The 17,110-nt window shown below is 36.5% G+C and overlaps 1 protein-coding gene across 3 annotated transcripts in view; it reads right to left on the reverse strand.

Annotated features, from left to right (window-relative positions):
- The window catches only part of DST (dystonin), a 674,592-nt gene that overhangs the window by 23,991 nt on the left and 633,491 nt on the right, over positions 1–17,110 (reverse strand). For all 3 annotated transcript variants that reach the window (XM_006893143.1, XM_006893142.1, XM_006893144.1), the window contains 6 exons: positions 13,706–13,825; positions 9,735–9,904; positions 7,324–7,483; positions 4,481–4,675; positions 3,569–3,697; positions 631–774 (listed from right to left, as the gene is read on the reverse strand). In XM_006893143.1, coding sequence (XP_006893205.1) covers positions 631–774; positions 3,569–3,697; positions 4,481–4,675; positions 7,324–7,483; positions 9,735–9,904; positions 13,706–13,825 — 918 coding nt within the window. The remainder of the gene's footprint in view (positions 1–630; positions 775–3,568; positions 3,698–4,480; positions 4,676–7,323; positions 7,484–9,734; positions 9,905–13,705; positions 13,826–17,110) is intronic.

Consider the following 17,110-nt stretch of genomic DNA (forward strand, 5'->3'; position numbering starts at 1 on the left):
ATTCATTTCATATGCACACACTGCTCTGACACACTCTTCAGGCAGTGCTAGATGGTTCAACTAATACAGAGGAGACAGGGATATTGCACAGTAAATGATATCTTTGTCTTTCCATGTTTCAAAGTATATTCTAGGGAACAGGAATGCTCACCAGTTAGAAGCAAAACCCACTGTGAGCAGTCACTTGAGACTTGGAGCAATCTACAAGATAAAGGAGAGCTGCCTGCACCACAGGGTTTAAAAGGTTAGACACTCTTACAGACGTGGATTGCCACAACTTTCTCCAGCCAAACAGTGGGTAGGTTCAAACCACTGAAACAAGTAAGTGCTTCAAGAGCACCACCCATGAGGGCTACTCATGCTTGTAAGAAGGGAATCTTAGAAACACTTTCTATGTTGTTGCTGTGCACTGTCAAAGTGGAACAATCCAAAGCTGACCCACCAGTGGGTTTTCAGGGGCAGTTAATCGCATGGGAGGAGAATGCCTATCCTTCTCTCCTGTGGAGCTGCTGGTGGCCTCAAACTGCAAAGTGCGTGCCTTTGGGATTGCAGTGCAGCTTCCTGCCACTTCTACTTCCTCCAAACTCTCAAAGAAACTGCTGCTCTAAAGACCATCTGGGACCCACTGACCTCCTCAAACCTGGCCCGGATGATGGTTATCCAGTGCTTAATGGTGGTGATGGAGTCTGGGTGGCAGAGGGCCAACACAGTGTCGCCCATCGAGGTGGCTTTATTTAGTTCCGCTCTTTTTTCTTCCAGTCTCTTCATGAATTCCTACATTAGAAACAAAGGCCTCAATCAGGTGCCGGCCCAGACTGAAAAACAAAACTTCAGTGACGTTCTTCTGATTGTTGGAGTAAAACAAATAAACAAGAACCTAGATTACTATACTCACAGTTGGAAATAATCCACCGACTTGGCAATCAAGAGAGTAACCAGGAAAGGAGTAGATAATAAAATACCTCCTAAGAGTTATTTTTAAAAATACCAGAACAGTATATTATCAGATGCTTTACAAAATGCATTATAAAACACTGCACTATTCTAAATTTGGATGTATTGTATTTACATTACTAATGAAAAATAGGAGCTCAAGATTAGGAGCATATTAGCTGAGATAGAAATTATAATGACAGCAAAAAAAAAAGTATTCTAACATATAAGGACGTTACTATTTTAAACAGCATTGATTTTGCCAGGAAAGATAAGATTGTGTACAACAATCTGCCAAGGAGAATGAAGACCACGCAAGGAATAAAAAATGTCTGGAGGTATGAGAAAGGGGCTAAAGTGTGAGACAGAAAAGAGCCAGGAGAGGCCTTGAGCGAGGGGGCCTGAGAGCAGGTCAGCCCGTGCAATGAATGGCCCTTTGGAAGACCAGTTAGTATCACCAGCTTCTGCTTTTGACAGATGCAGCCATTTACAGGGAGCAGAATGAACACAGTTTGTATGAGTCAAGGACAGCTGTTCACACTGGTCCTCTTAAGTCTCCTCCACACTGCTGTATTTTCTACCATCATAACTGTAACAGGAGAAGACACAGATCATAGAACTCTAAAAATATAGTTACAAATTGAGAACCTCTTTTCCTTAAAAATGGGACAGCCCTCCAGAACATCATGCAGAATTTCAGAACCTTCAGCCACCCAATCTGTCTAGACTCCTCTAACAGTACAAAGATCACTTACCAGACTGAGTGACTGAAAAAAAAATTGCTTTTCAACTCTTCATTTTCTGATGTTACTGTTGTGCATATCAAAGTTTAATCAGTAATATGCTCTGCTACCACGACTCAATTTTTAATATGAATTTTTCTTTTCTAGACTCTTTTATCAAGCTCAGACTTCATTCTGTTCTTCAGATCTAATCTGAGCATTACCTCACTTCTTTGAGGGGGAGGCTTGCCATTTTCTGATATTGGATTATAATAGCAAGTCCTGGCACTACAAAATTAAATTACATGTTCTGGTTTTTTTCTATTGGTGATGAGTAGAGGCAAGCACAGGAAGAGATGAAGAATGAATAATGTTACTGTACAATATTATTACTAAGAAATAGTTGCTAAAATTACATGTACTTTTATTCGCTTTAAAAATATGGTAGGATTATTAATTAGAAAGATGGTCAGTGCTGCTCTGTTTACCTACTTCCTGACATTTCTTGGCTTTGCAGTGATGGGGGAGCTACAGACACATTCCTTTCTAAATGTGGGCTTCAGCTATCACTTATTCCTACTCTGAGATTCAAACTCAAGTATGTTAGTAGGAATCTAACATAATGCTGGAGGAGTCTCAGCCCAATGCAATATAGTATTCAAATTCTTGATCTCAAACAAAGGTTTACGGTAAGGCTTATTTTCCTATCTTTATGTTCTAGCTTCAAATGTATAAGAGTCAGTTTTACTACTGTCAAGACAGATCCAACTCATAACAACCTTCTGCCTGGTTTCTGAGGCTGTAAACAGCAATGAGAAAAGACTGCTGCCCATCTTTCTCTCACAGAGCCACTGGTGGATTTGAACTACCAGAGACATACTGCAATTGGGTTAGCAGTGCAACTTGGTACTGAAGACATGACCAGAACTCCCTAAATTAAATGTTCATTCTTCCAGACAATTCTCCACGAGCTTGTATTACTTTTACCATCAACAGGGCTCCAGGTTGAGCAATCTATCATGAAGAGAGCATAATCATTAAAATAAGATGCCTTCATAAATGATGTATCCCATGTTATAATGGATTTAATATAGTTCTAGCTTGACCTTGAAGTTGCTGTTAAGTAGATCCTCTAAAGTTAATAGGAAATGCAAACACTGACACTGCCAGAAGTGTTAGTCTTGCAAATTTCTAACTTTTAGAGTCAAGGGTTAAAAGACATCTGTGAAGACTTGTATACACCACTCTCCTTCAGGGTTTTGCTAAATTATCTGCACTGCCACAGCTTTGATTTGAAAGCTCAATAACTGTATTTTCATTTGTCTAGTTATTCTTCATACCATATCTATTTGTATAACTCAGTCTTCATGTTATGGTTTATTTCCAAAAAACAGGAGGTGTGTTGGTTTAAAACAAAAGTAGCACATGGATAAAACTAAGATTCTCAAGCCAGTTACTAAATTGCTCATTTGCTTACAAAGGCCAAGATTAATAATTTACAATATTCCCAGTGCCATTTCATCAATGCCAACCTCCTCATTAAGAACATTTTGTTTTTTTAGTTCCCATAGAAGTGCAACAATACTGACTAGTTCTGGGCAGAAGCCAAACTACCTCCATGTGCTTCCTAGAGATATGAAACAAGAGTGACTAATTTTGGAATATCCTTCTCTATAAAGAAAACACAAAAATATAAGTACCTATCCATGTGTAAAGGTGCATGAGGCCCCACACACCTATATAAATATATACATACCCAGGGCGAGTACAGATAAATTCTCAGGTGTGCTGGAAGATTTTATTCCTTCCAGGAAGGAAAATAATCATGCAATTGATATTTACAAGCATGAATCTGTTTTCCCTACTTTGATCTTTCTCGCTTAGATTCACTTAGTGTTTATGTACCAACTCACTTTATGCTGGTCAATGAGTGTCCGAAGAGCATCCTCATCATCTGGGAGAACGCCGTGGAAACGAAGGGTTTGCTCCGCCTCTGCCAGCCACTCCAGGAGGGCGTGCACCACCGAGTGGAACTCCTCTGCCTACACACACACACACACACACACACACACCCCAAGCGAGATCATCAAATAGGCCTGTTAGTGATATTCAAATAACCACAGTAATTTCCTCCCCTCCATGAAAAACTAACCTTAAATTTAAATTAATTATAACTTAAACAAAAATCACTTTTTTACTTTGCTTGTGAGCTGTTGTTCCAAGGTAAGCCCATATGTTTCCAAGTGGAACTGCGTTTCACAGACTTTTCAATGACTGAGCCCTTTCAAAAATCACCAGATTGGTCTTTCTTCTAAGAAGCCTCTATGTGGATTTGAATTGCTAACCTTTTGGTAACCATTTGCACCACTTAGGGATTCTATTACATGTACTAACTCTCATTCAAAAGAACATTTTACAAACATCAGACCAAAACCCATCACTATTAGTCAATTCGATCTCTGAATGACCTGTAAGAGCACAGTATAACTGCCCTCTAAAGTTTATATTGCTGCAAATCATTAAGTAAATGACATGTTTCATATGAGAACATCTAATATAGCAAAAATGCCTATATTAAGACTAATTCACCCTTAAACAAACTGACTTAGGCAACACTACATTGTGAAGACTGAAGAACTGCTCTTTGCGATGAGCTTAACTTCCTGGGTGGAAAAGACTAAGGCAATGATGTTCCATGAATTCTGTTCACTCTGTTCACCGTCCTGGGTAAGAGTGAGGAACTGCACAGTTCTTTTTTTGCAGCAGTTCTTGTCGAAGTCTCAGTACTTTGCTCATGGCATACAGCCATAATGTGTGTTTCTTACCTGGCGCAGGGCTGCTTCCAGCCGGCTTTGCTTTGATATGGAAAGTGCACACACGGTTTCCCAGCGGGTGCTGAGCTCCTGCATCTGGACCTTGACCCAAGAAGAGTCATCACGACTCCCCTCAATGAGCTCTCGGGCAGAGCGCTTCAGGGCCTGCACGCTGCTGGTCCTCTTTCCCAGCTCCTTCTGGAAGACCTAAGGGGCATCAGGATTTTAACATTAAATTTTTAATTACAAAACTCAAGCAGTGATACACATGGCACATCATGTATACATTTCTAGACATAAAATACCTCATGCTTAATTGCCTATTTTGCCCAAGCTTTAGAAGATGTGAAACAAACCATTACTACTGTTTAAGTATCTCCCAAGAACAGTCTTACAGAAATGTACCCATTTGAGTAACATTTTCATAAGGGACCACAATAACCATACATTTTAAATAGGAAATTGGATTTAAAGAACAGTGACCAGTCTTCTTTAACTCCACAAAACAAATGAAATCACTAATAAAAGAGAAAAATGTGTAACAATACTGCACAATAGGCACATTTGCCTACGCCTATGCCAGTCACAAAAGCAGTCTAAGACCACTATTGTAAAAAAGCCAAAGAACAGTTTATATACAAATAGAAGCAACTTTGGAGGTTTAACAGCAATGGGAAGGGAGGAAGAGGGAAGTAAAAATTAATAAACAGGAAGTTTGGTGAAGGGAAAGGCAAGACACAAAAAGGGGTTGAATAAATATTATAATCAGTTAATTACATCACCCAGTGGCAATTAAAGTTGTAAGACAGATGTCTATGAATGATTGTATGAAAAACCTCTATGATCTGTAAATGTTGACTCAAAAATCAATTAATAAAATACTAAATTATATCTTTTCTATGACCTTTTAGTATGATGCTCAAATTTCTCTCAAATTATTGGCCTAAGTGTCAAGTGCGTGTTGGCTGCACTTTAACCAGTAGACATATCTAAGACTCTAAGAGACGACTAAGCCATCCTGTAGCATGTACACTGGTAATCTTAAACACACCACAAGAGAGAAGTCTTTATGGAGTCGGTCTTTTTCTGACATTACATGTTACATCTTCAACATCCTGACAACCATCCTGAGATGTCAAGGTTTACCGGCTGACATCTTTATCTAGGGAAAAGCTTTTTGGCTTTCTTCTACTCTGCATGAACTCTGATCTCCTAGGAGTTAAACTGGCTTCATCAGGCCATGTAAGATGTGAACCCATTATTCTTATAGAATCTACATGAAACTACTTCTTTCAAATAATCATCCATTGTGGAGGAAGAAAGGAATTTCCTTTTTCCCTAAAAATAACCACAAGTTAATACTACCAAGCTCATCTCTGGTTAATAATTCTGTTTATTTCTAACTGTTATTTGTGTCATTTACAAAAGCTAATCCATAGAAACTACCCATATATACTGTGAGTCCTTGTTTAAGGTTTCATGTTAAAGTATTAATGCAGCTGCCTGCAGAGTGTATACACACACACACACACACACGTGAGAGATCCAGTATCTAAATATATCATCTGTGACAGAACTAATTCAATTGTTTTGAGTAAACTTTACAATGTTCTATTGAGTCTTCCAATTTTATTACTAATGCTGAATGATTAATTCATTCTTGATGATCTTCAATATATAAAAAAAAATCTGGCAAGTGCCGAGGGTAGTAAATATTTAGACAAGGAGCTTATAAAAATGGTATTTATGTAAAAAGTAACATCACCCTATTCATTACTCACTAAATAAATGCCAACAAGTGGAAAAGTTTGTATTAATCATACACAGAAAGTTTCCATATACACGAAGTAGTTAGAAATTTGTTAATTTTTAAAGTCTTGACCAATGCCTTTCATTTATTCACTAATTTTCTATTAATTTCTAAGTGGAACAAATGCCTTTTTAATGGAGTAACAAGAGAATTGAGGTTTAAAACTGACAGTAAATGTACAAAATAACATTTTACTTTTTTTACATAGTTAACATCAAAACAGTAAAAACAGAAATACATAAGGATACCATTTTAAAATATTTATATTCTAAAACGAAAAAAACCTATGAAGCAAAAAGAAAATACAACATTAAATTTAGCTAAGTATTCAATAAAACATTCATATACAAATTAACTTAGATGAAACTATTTTACATTAGCACTGTGCTTTCCCCCCCCTTGAAATTGTTTTATTACATCATTTGATCATAACTTAGACCCTTCCACTCAGTGCGAGCTGGGTGTCTTGAATATTACTTTTGATTTGCATGACAGTTTAACACATTTATCAGGAGGTTGAAAGAAAACCAATTTTTCTAAAATAAGTTAATAACCAAATGCCTCATAGAGCATCCTGCTGCCTCATAAATTGCTACAATTCAAGGGCAAGGTTAAAACAGTTTTCAGTAAAGAAAAGCAGCTGATTATAACCCCCATAGATCATGTCACAAATCCTCCTCTTCTGCAAAAACCTAGTTCTGGGCCACTGAACAAATGATTTTAAATGATATATGGTTTACATAAATACTACAAGATAGCAAACAATTCTTGAAACAAAGCAGCAGAGAATGAAATTGCTTTCTGAGTTCTAAAACATTTTAAATCTTTTAACTAAAATGGACAAGTATTTTACTATTATAAAGCCAATTTTCCTTATCACTTAAGATGTCCTGATTCTGCTAAAATTTATTGTTGTTTCATTATTAAAGACTGTTACGGTTTAGGAAATATATTCCCTTGATTTTAAAGGTTAATGGGTTACTTTTTTCTCTATACTCAGGATGATAAAACCAGAGATAAAATAAAATGTCCCAGAGAGCAATACCTTGTGATTATCGATCAAATTCATCACTAAATCAATGTCTCCATGGACAGGCTGATCTTCTGCCAGCTGGGGTTCAACTCTGTACAACCAATCAATGAGGGCCTGCAGGGCATCGGTGAATTGTCCAGAAAATAACAGGGCTTCTTCCAACTTGTTTTGTCTATGAGAGGAAAAAAAAACCCAGAGAGAAATAAATCTCCACAATAAAAAAAAAATTACCCCCATATCTGAGCTCAGGAGGAAAATCAAGCTCTCAGTGATCACTTTTATATCTTTGTTTTGCCCAGAAAATAAAACTCTTCTTAATACATTTCTCCAATTTTCTCTTTTATTGCCTAAAATACATGGTATTCATCCCAGAAAAATTCTCTTATAATTCCCTTTGGAAATCACTGGTTGTTTACCTTTTTTGCATAGAAATACATTTTTTTAATGTTATAAAAAAATCTAAATTAATTTCATTTAAAAAAAACAGCATATTGTGTAACACAGAGGGAGTCTTTCTTTTGCTTTTGAAAGAAAGGAGCGAACTGGGAGGCGGGGGGAGAGGGCTGGGCGGGTAGAGAAGTGCAGCAATGAATGAATGGAAATCCAAATTCTCTGTAAATGTTCATTAAAATTATTTTTTAAAAAAGGCAAAAAAAAAACCCAGCAGAGAAGAAAAAGTTCATATATCTATATCTCTATCTATCTATCTATATCTCCAAACCAAGACCACAATAAATGAGAATGACTGTATGAAACACAATTAGAATGAAGGACAGTGTGAAACAAAGTATACACACTTTGTAAGCAAACCAACATAAAATAATTTTAAAAAAAATATATTATACAGTAAAATGGGCCTTTTGTGGCATACATTGTTGTCATTGTTATGTATCATTGAGTTGGAACCAACCCACAGCTGACCCTCTAGGAGTTCAGAGGTAGTAAATCACATGAGGGGAATGCCTGACCCCTGTGGAGTAGCTGGTGAATTCAAATGTGTGCATTTGAAATTGCTGCACGGTTTTTACCAGGCCACCAGAGCTCCCTTTTTTGGCATACAGGTCTATGGAATTGAAAACAAATATTGAGGAATATAACAATCACTACAATCAGACTCTATTACCTGCAAAATCTCTCTCTCATGCTAATTCTATACAGCCACAGAATACCCTCCCCACAGTTCTACCTTCTGTCCGCCACTCTTCTGTTTCCCATCACAGTAATTTTGTCTTTTTGAGAAAGCCATATGTAATGCAACTGAATGGTATGCAATCTTTTTTGAACTGGAGACGTCACACTTTTTAAAAAAATGTTGACATTTCCTAGAACTTTACTTTCTATCTTATCTTGATCATGAAAAAAAGTGATGAGACTAAGGATCAATAAAAAGTTTGAAAACATGACATCTGTAAGATAGTATCATTGGACTCTTCTATCATGATTGTAGTTTCTTAAGTACTTAAATTTTCAAGATCCTGAGCTTTCCTGGTTATAGTGTAATGGGAAAGAGCAGGACTAGAAAAGGGTGAACTGGAGTAGGGAAGGAATCAGGGGCCAAATGAAAACTGAGGCACAAATGGAGACTTGTACATCAATGCTCATGGCAGCATTACTCACCATCACAAGGATATGGTAACAGCCCAGTTGTCCAACCACAAGAAAATGGATTGAGAAATTATGGTACATTCATACAATGAAATACTATGCTGCATGCAGAAGGAATGATTTTGTAAATAAATACCTAACTTGGGAGGGACTGAAGGGCATTACACTGAGTGATCTAACTCAGTCCCATAAGGACAAATATTGTATAAAACTGTTATTGTAGTATGAGGATTCAAGGTGGGGGGAAAGTGGAGTAGTGGGATGGGACTGGTGGAGGGGAGGGGCGGTTAATCACAGGGCTTCATAATTTGATGAGTGGTAGGAGTGAGGGAAATAGGAAAGTTCTGGTGTGAAAAAACAATGTATATGAACCTTGTAAATAAACCAATATATAAAAAAAATTAAAAAGAACTCTGTTTCCACAAAGAAGAGCCTGTATTTGCTCATTTGATGCCTATGGAGGCATGAGACAGAGGAACATCATCATCTCATTTTAAAAGCCCACCCTAGTAGCTTCAGGATCAATGGGGGACAAAAGTGAACTTTAGGAGACGAGCCCCACACAGATAGTTTCCTGTAGCACAGATACGAGATGAGAGACCTGGAGGACAGTAACAAGGAAGTACAAACAGTAATGAAGGATAAAGCCTTCCTGGGAGGGGTGTTGTATGAACAGGACCTTAAAGAAGACCAGGAGCTTTTCAGGAATAAAGGAGGCATTTAAGGTTCCTGAAATGCCCTTTCAGAATAGCACTCTCGTATACTTGTCCGCAAATGTCTATAAAGAGGCCATATCACCTTAAAGAGTCTTTATTTACCTTTCCACAGATTTCCCACATATCGTATCCCATTTGTCTCTGAGTTCACTCAACATGTCATCCAGTTTCAGGTTGTCATCTGCCAGGGAGGTTTTCTCCTTCAGAGAGCGCCCCGTCCTGTTAGTGGTGTCATAGACAGAATGCTTGGCTCCAAGTGATTTTTGAAATTCCTATGCATTTAACAAAGAAAAGAGGATGTATTTATACTTAGGACTATTAAATGATAAAGTAAGAAGTTGGTGTTTTGTTTTGTTTTGTTTTTTAAGGTGTCTTTAACACTAAGTGAGATAAGTCAATCATGTAGCAACAAATCACTGTCTAATACTTTTTAAGAAAGAAGATAAGAAGAGACATATACAGACAAAGACCAATGCTTATTAGTGGTTACCAAGGAAGAGATGGTAGAAATCACACGTTTTCCATTTTTTATTTTTTTAAATCATATTACTCTTTATATTTTTTAGATAAAACTTTACATAATTAATACAGTGCATTAGCCCTGAACAAAAGGGAAAAAATTTAACATTTCTAGACCAATTTGGCTATTAATTTCTGTACAATGCCAACTCAACATGGTAAAACTGGGATACTTAGATACTTGTTATTTTTGGTGATAGTAAAAATAGAGCTGGATGTGATGAAGTCACCACTGCTTAACCAAAATAATGTCACTAAGATATACTCAAGATAAAAGGGTGTTTGTGTCAAAGATTTTGACATATAGTAACAACAATGACCAAAAACAAGTATATGGTCATATATGTTTATGTATTGGTACAAAGAGAGGCACAAGTGTGTCTGTGTGTGTGTGTGTGTGTGTGTGTGTGTGTGTATACAGAAAAGAAATATGTGTATGTGAAGGTCTCTATGTGAGGTATATGTGGAGACATACAAACACGTCTCAAACATAGCTAAGCATTTGTACAATTGGTTTTCTAGGGTCAAAGGTTTGGAAATTTGGTTTCAAGGGAATACTGAGCCAAATGACACAACAGAGTTCATGTTTTGTATCAGAGTGGAGTATATCAAGGTCTTAGAGCATGTGAGTCTCCATCTAAGATACCACTCTTGGTCTCTACTAGTCCAAAAAACAGTATGAACAAACAAAAGAGTATAAAAGAAACCAATGTTCCAGAGAACAAAATAGTCTCCAAGGCCAAAAGCCAAAAAGCACCCCCTAGCTTCATCTACTGTGAGACCAGAAGAACCACTACTAACAGTTCTGATGGAGGACTTGATGGAAAGGCAGAAAATTGTGGAACAAAATTCAAATTCTTTATGTCCAGACTCACTGAACCAACTGAGATAAGAGGTCTCTCTGGGACTACCACTCTAAAATACCACTTAAATCTTGAACTAAAACGTGACATTATGTTTTAGTGAAATAACAGAGTGGCACACAAAATAAGACACAAGTATGGTATGGTATGGTATGGTATGGTATGGTATGGTATGGTATGGTATGGTATGGTATGGTACGGTACGGAATGGTGTGGTATGGTATGGTACAATATGGTATGGTATTCCACTAAAATGTTACCTATGTGAAACCAAAAGATCAACATTTATTCTAAAGCAAAAATGAGGAGATAAAGTAGTAGCAAAACAAGAGCTCTAAAAAAATACTTAGGGATATACTTAGTAAAAGAAGTTCAAGACTAACAAAAGGAAAATAACAAAATACGGTTGAAATGAAAGACTATCTAAATATAAGTCTATATTCATGGATCTGAAGATAGAACATTATGATGATATTTGTCAAATTGACCTATAGACTCAATGTAGTCCTTATCATATCACAAGTTACTATTTTTTAGAAAATCACAAACTGAAATAAAATTCCTACAAAAATTCAGGAGACAAAGTAGTCAAAAGAGGACCCAGAGTTCATGACTTTAAAACTTATAGGTGCAGTATAAAAATTAAGTGAGGGTAGCATAAGAATAAAATAGGGAACAGAACTGAGAGTTAAGAAATAAATCCCTGCAGTTAGAGAGTCAACTGATTTTTCCACAAGGATGTCCTGGCAATTTAGTGGGAGAAAGAACGGTTTTTTCAGCACGGTGCTGAGACAAATGGATATATACCTTCAAATGAATGAAGCTGGACTTCTACCTCACAAAATACATAAAAAAGAAAGTGCATCAGTGACTAAAACGTAAGTGCGAAAAGTATAAAATGCTCCAAAGAATGAACAGAGACAAATCTCTATTATTAATATTATTATACAGGTTTCCCTGGATTACACAATGGTTTCTTGGATAAACACTTAAACAAAACAGAAAAAACAACAAAACCAAAATAAAATATATTCACCTGCTTCTGCCATTTGGAAGCTAACTACCATTCAGTTTTCACCTGTGCTGAGACTTTGCTAACCTACATGTTGCATGAAATTGCTCTGAGGTTGAAGGGAAAATGTATAATGTGAAAGCTTTGTGAGCTGTAACACATTATGCAAATGTGTTATTTTCCAAAATAACATCAAGGTTACAGGTGCCTAATAAGGTTTCATTGCCTTTAATAGCTACACAGACCATGACTTACTAAAATATGACTAAGCTATTTATTTTGTTCTGTAATAGAAGGCAACTTCATCTAAGTGGGAATTTTCCAGTAATAAATATCATCATAACATCACACTATTTCTGAAGCCTGCTATGTATAATTGCTATGTATATTATTTTCATTTTAACCCAAACAGGAGCCTAATGTTGATAGATTTTTTTTTCTCAAACAAAGCAGATATATAATCACAGCTAATTACAGGACAGATTAAAGCTTTTTTAAGGACCAACTGCCTAAATGATGACATGAAAGCGATAATTCCTAGTGAAGAAAATGGAAAACATAACAGATCCTCCCATATGCTTATTTCTAGGGTTCTCCAGCTTTAATGGGCAATAAACATCCATGAGATTATGTTAAATGGTATCTGTGTTCAAATTCAAATAAGGCAGTCTGAGAGGGGAAAGAGTGGTTCTGGTTACTGTGCTGCCAACACTGGATGTGGCAGCCTGCTGACCAGGACAAGCCATTCACGAGCCCTCAGAGCCCCAGGCCTCCAAATAACAGGTGCTCCATAAGCTTCCTTCCTGCACTCTGTGACTGTGACTCTCAGGTGGAAGTAACCAGCCTCTGTAAAAGTGATGGCTAGAACTTTAAGATGCTCATACACCTCTCCTTTTCCAATCTGACCCAGCTTTTAAATACAGTCATATTTCAAGTGGTAATTTATAAGGAGATGAATAACATTGGGTTTAATTTATTTGTTTGGTTGCCTAAAATGAAAAATATTTTGTGCAGGAACCACTCTGTTTTAAATTCTCAATCTCATGGCTGGTGATGGTTTTATGAATAACAGAAAGATAAAGTTTTTAAAGAGTGGGAGTTAGGGGAGAAATTGAAATGTTCTTTGTATGCCATGTCTGAGATAGGTAAGTGGTTGGTAGGAAATATCTTAACAAGTACTCTTACATGGCTTCTTGTCCACACTAGGAATCTGCCAACAATAGGAATCGGCCTTCTTTTCATAAACACATATACACAATAATACAACAATATAGGGAAGGTAATAGATATTCCAACTTCACTGTTTAAGGAACTCTCTGTGACAAAATCTGTGTGTGCCTTTTTATCTTAATATTACCTTCGGGTGCCATTTAGTCTACAAAAGATATTTTTAAAACCCTTATCAAGAAAATGAAAATGTCAACGTCTAAAACACTATAAATCCTTTCAGTTTTAATTCTGAATGTTTTCTTTTAAAACAATTAAATCCTAGCACCATGAACATAGTCACTAGGGAATAAAAAAAACCCTTTGATACTTGAGTAACATGAGGGTGAGCTGGGTTTTACATTCAATATGCATCCAGATTATACAACCATGTTCTCTAGATCAAGTAAGACGTGGAAAGTGATCTTGAGATACATAATGCGCCAATTTACTTTTCCTACTTATAGACCCACCTTATGCTGTGAAAGCTGTGTTTTGATTTTGTCTGGATCATTGGCAATTTCCAGTTCAGAATCCAATGACTTTTCGGACTCTTCCAGCCACTCCATGAGTTTACTCCACGCCTCATGGAACTACAAAGGAAACTCACATCATCATCTATAAAACTGTCAAGCACATATTATGTTTGAAATCTAGAATATGAGATGACTAGGAGACATTCATTTAATATCGCAAATATTTAAAAACCATAAATCCAGAGTATCTCCTGAAAGTGAAAAACAATACTTGCACTGGCAGATTACAATGCTGATAATTATTGTTTAGGGTTTGTGACTGTGACCCCGTGACCATTTTGTGATAATTCATTCAAACACATTTCTCAAAACTCTCAGTGGGTCAGTACTGACTCATAGTTGACCCTCCATTGGCTTTATGAGGCTGTAAATCACACAGGAGGAGTTTCTTCATTTTTTCCTTTATAACTCCCTAGGGACTATGCTACCAGAGCTCGCTTCAAACACATCAGCCACGGCCAAACCAGAAAGAAGTCTACAATTAGTTGAGGAGCACCAGGCAGAACACCTCTTCCTTCTGCTTAGGAGTTACCATAAATCCTCCGAGAACTTTTTTTTCTCCCTTCTCTCTCCTCTCTCTTGACAGATCTGGGCTTATTATTAAGCAAGGTGTTTGACACCTCTATTAAAGAAACAGCAAAGAGGAATGAATCTTGTTAATTTGTATTTAAAAGATCCCAAGAACAGAGAACAGCACACTATTACATTTTTTATTTCATACAAAGGGAGTTCAACATCTTTACTGTTGCTGTCAAAATCCTCAAATTAACACAGGGTTTATATATATTCTAATAAAACAGATTTCCCATTGGTAAATATCCTGGTGGTTATCTATCTATCATCTATCTATTTTGAGATATATATACATATACATATACATATATATATATATATACATACATATATACATATACATACATACACACACACACACTCATCCACTTACACACAAATATACACACACATACATACAAGGAACTCATCATAAATTTAAGTAATAACAAAACTCTGAATTAATCAAAATAAAATCTGTTGTGTAGCAAAGCACATTAATAATGAAATAGCAAAAAGACATTTAACAATAAAAGCACAGAATCACGAGGCTGCAGGAGCCCATCAGAGATGATCTCATTATAAACATGTTCTCTCTGCTCATCCCTCCCACAACTCTAATCAAGTTTTGTATGAGAAAATGAAGGCGAGAATGGGCACATAAAGCTTCCCCAAGTCAAAGAATTATGATCAATATCAGAGTTATAACCTGAGATATTATTTTAAGAACAAAGTTAAAGAAGCATCTAATTACAGTGCTAATTTGACTCTAAAAAATGCAATAATTAAAGTCCAATGTTATAAATCAGCAATATCTAAGGCTAGTCCTACATGTAAGGCATGTAAACACAGGAAATGTTGGCCATTTCTGCTGGAAAACATTAGAAATACGTGTAAAGTTACCTAAACAAATAAAATAAAACAGACTGATATGGAGGAAGGAGAAGAGAGAACAAGGCAGAGGGACAACTAACTATTAACTGGTATTCAAGAGAGTTTTTATAAATTAGAAGTTTATAAATTATAAATTATACGTAGCAATGGTGGCCTAGTGGTAGGAAACTGCTCTGCAATCCCAAAGGTATGTGGTTCAAATCCACCAGATGCTTTGTGGCAGAAGGATGGGCATTCTCCTCCCAAGCGATTTACTGTTTCTGAAAATCTACTAAAGGGTCAGCTATGAGTCATTTCCAACTCGAGGATACTTATCAACAACAATACTACCACACAGGTAAAAATATATTTAGGAAGTTCTAGTGATAAAGAGTTTCACTGCCAACCCAAAGACAAGTGGTTCAAATGCACAAGTTGCTCTTTGGGAGAAATGGCTGACATTTGTCACTGGCTAACAATTACACTCCTCCTGTGCACTTTACAGCTCTGAAAGCCTGCTGTGGGGGGTCAACTATGAGTGTGCTCTGACTAGACTTCAACAGGTGAGTGATGCTATACAGAGTGAGCCCTAGTGGGGTTGTCTATAGAGAGCTGTGCTACTAACCCAGAGACCCAGGTTCAAATCCACCAGTGGCTTCTGCAAAAGAGAGATGGGCAAGCTCCTCCAGTATGATTTACCATCTTGGAAACATAATGGAGGGTCAGCTATGGGTCAGTTCTGACTCCACAGCAATGAGATAGCTTATGCGTCACATAGTAGAAATACACTACACAACATACATGGACAGAAAAAATGTCAGGCTCAGAAGAGAATGATTCTGTTGCAGAGATTCATTTATAACACTGAACCTAACACAATCTCCTCCTCCATTCAAAAGAAGACACGTTAAATACAATCCTGTAACAATACAATTTGTCATTTTAAATTTAATTTCATTTAATTTGTCTTTTAAAAATTGGCGCTAACTTTTAGGATTCAAACATCTGACTCTATGGTATATTTTATATCAAACAACTGCTATTTGCTCTGCTAGAAAATGCAATGCATGGGGCAAAAAAGAGCAATCATGAAAGTCAGAATTTCTGCAGGTGACAGTAAACAACAAACTATACGTCAAGAAAGGTAGCTCATCATCTTTGAACATATTCCTGGAACATAAAGACACATCATTTTACCTCCTGTCTCTCTTTTATTTTCAAATAAGTGTTAATAACAAATAGAATAAGGATGTTCATTGTGCGATTCTTAAAATTGATAAAAATAAGGCAAACAAAAAAAAAATACCCAACTTATGCCTGTGGCTCAACTTTTACCAAACAACAGAAAGGCCAATAAGGTGACCAACCAATAACATCATAGAGCCTTCACTCCTTAGAATAATCAATCACTTAAGTCAGAGATCACCATTTGTCTAAGCATAAGGCCCTATATGCAGGACATCGTAGAACAGAAGTGTTAATTCAAATGAGAATACCAGGGGAAGAAGTGGGAAAGGTAAAACAACACTGTGGGCTTTGTAATTAACATAAATAAAATTTATATGAATGGTTAAATGAAAAATCAATTTACTTTGTAAACTGTCACTTAAACCACAATTAGAAAAAAACATGAAAACAAACCAAAATAAAAATATATCCCTTTTCATGTCCAACCCCCCAAGTATAAAACACACCAGCCACAAAAGATTAAAAAAGTTAATTCTGAGGTGGAGTGGATATCTAGGAAAACACTGGGAAAGAGTTAAGATCATACCAGCAAGGACTGCCAACCAACTAATACACAGAAGAGGCTCCTGTCAGAAAACTCACAAGTGGAAGAATAAATAGCTGGCTTTCCATTGACAAGTTCTGAAAAAAGTGTAGCTAAGGAACTAAGAAGAAGGTAACAATATGATA

The sequence above is a fragment of the Elephantulus edwardii genome, unplaced genomic scaffold (genome assembly GCF_000299155.1).
Source record: "Elephantulus edwardii isolate Elephantulus edwardi_28Jun2011 unplaced genomic scaffold, EleEdw1.0 scaffold00124, whole genome shotgun sequence".
In the NCBI taxonomy this organism is placed as follows: Eukaryota; Metazoa; Chordata; class Mammalia; order Macroscelidea; family Macroscelididae; genus Elephantulus; species Elephantulus edwardii.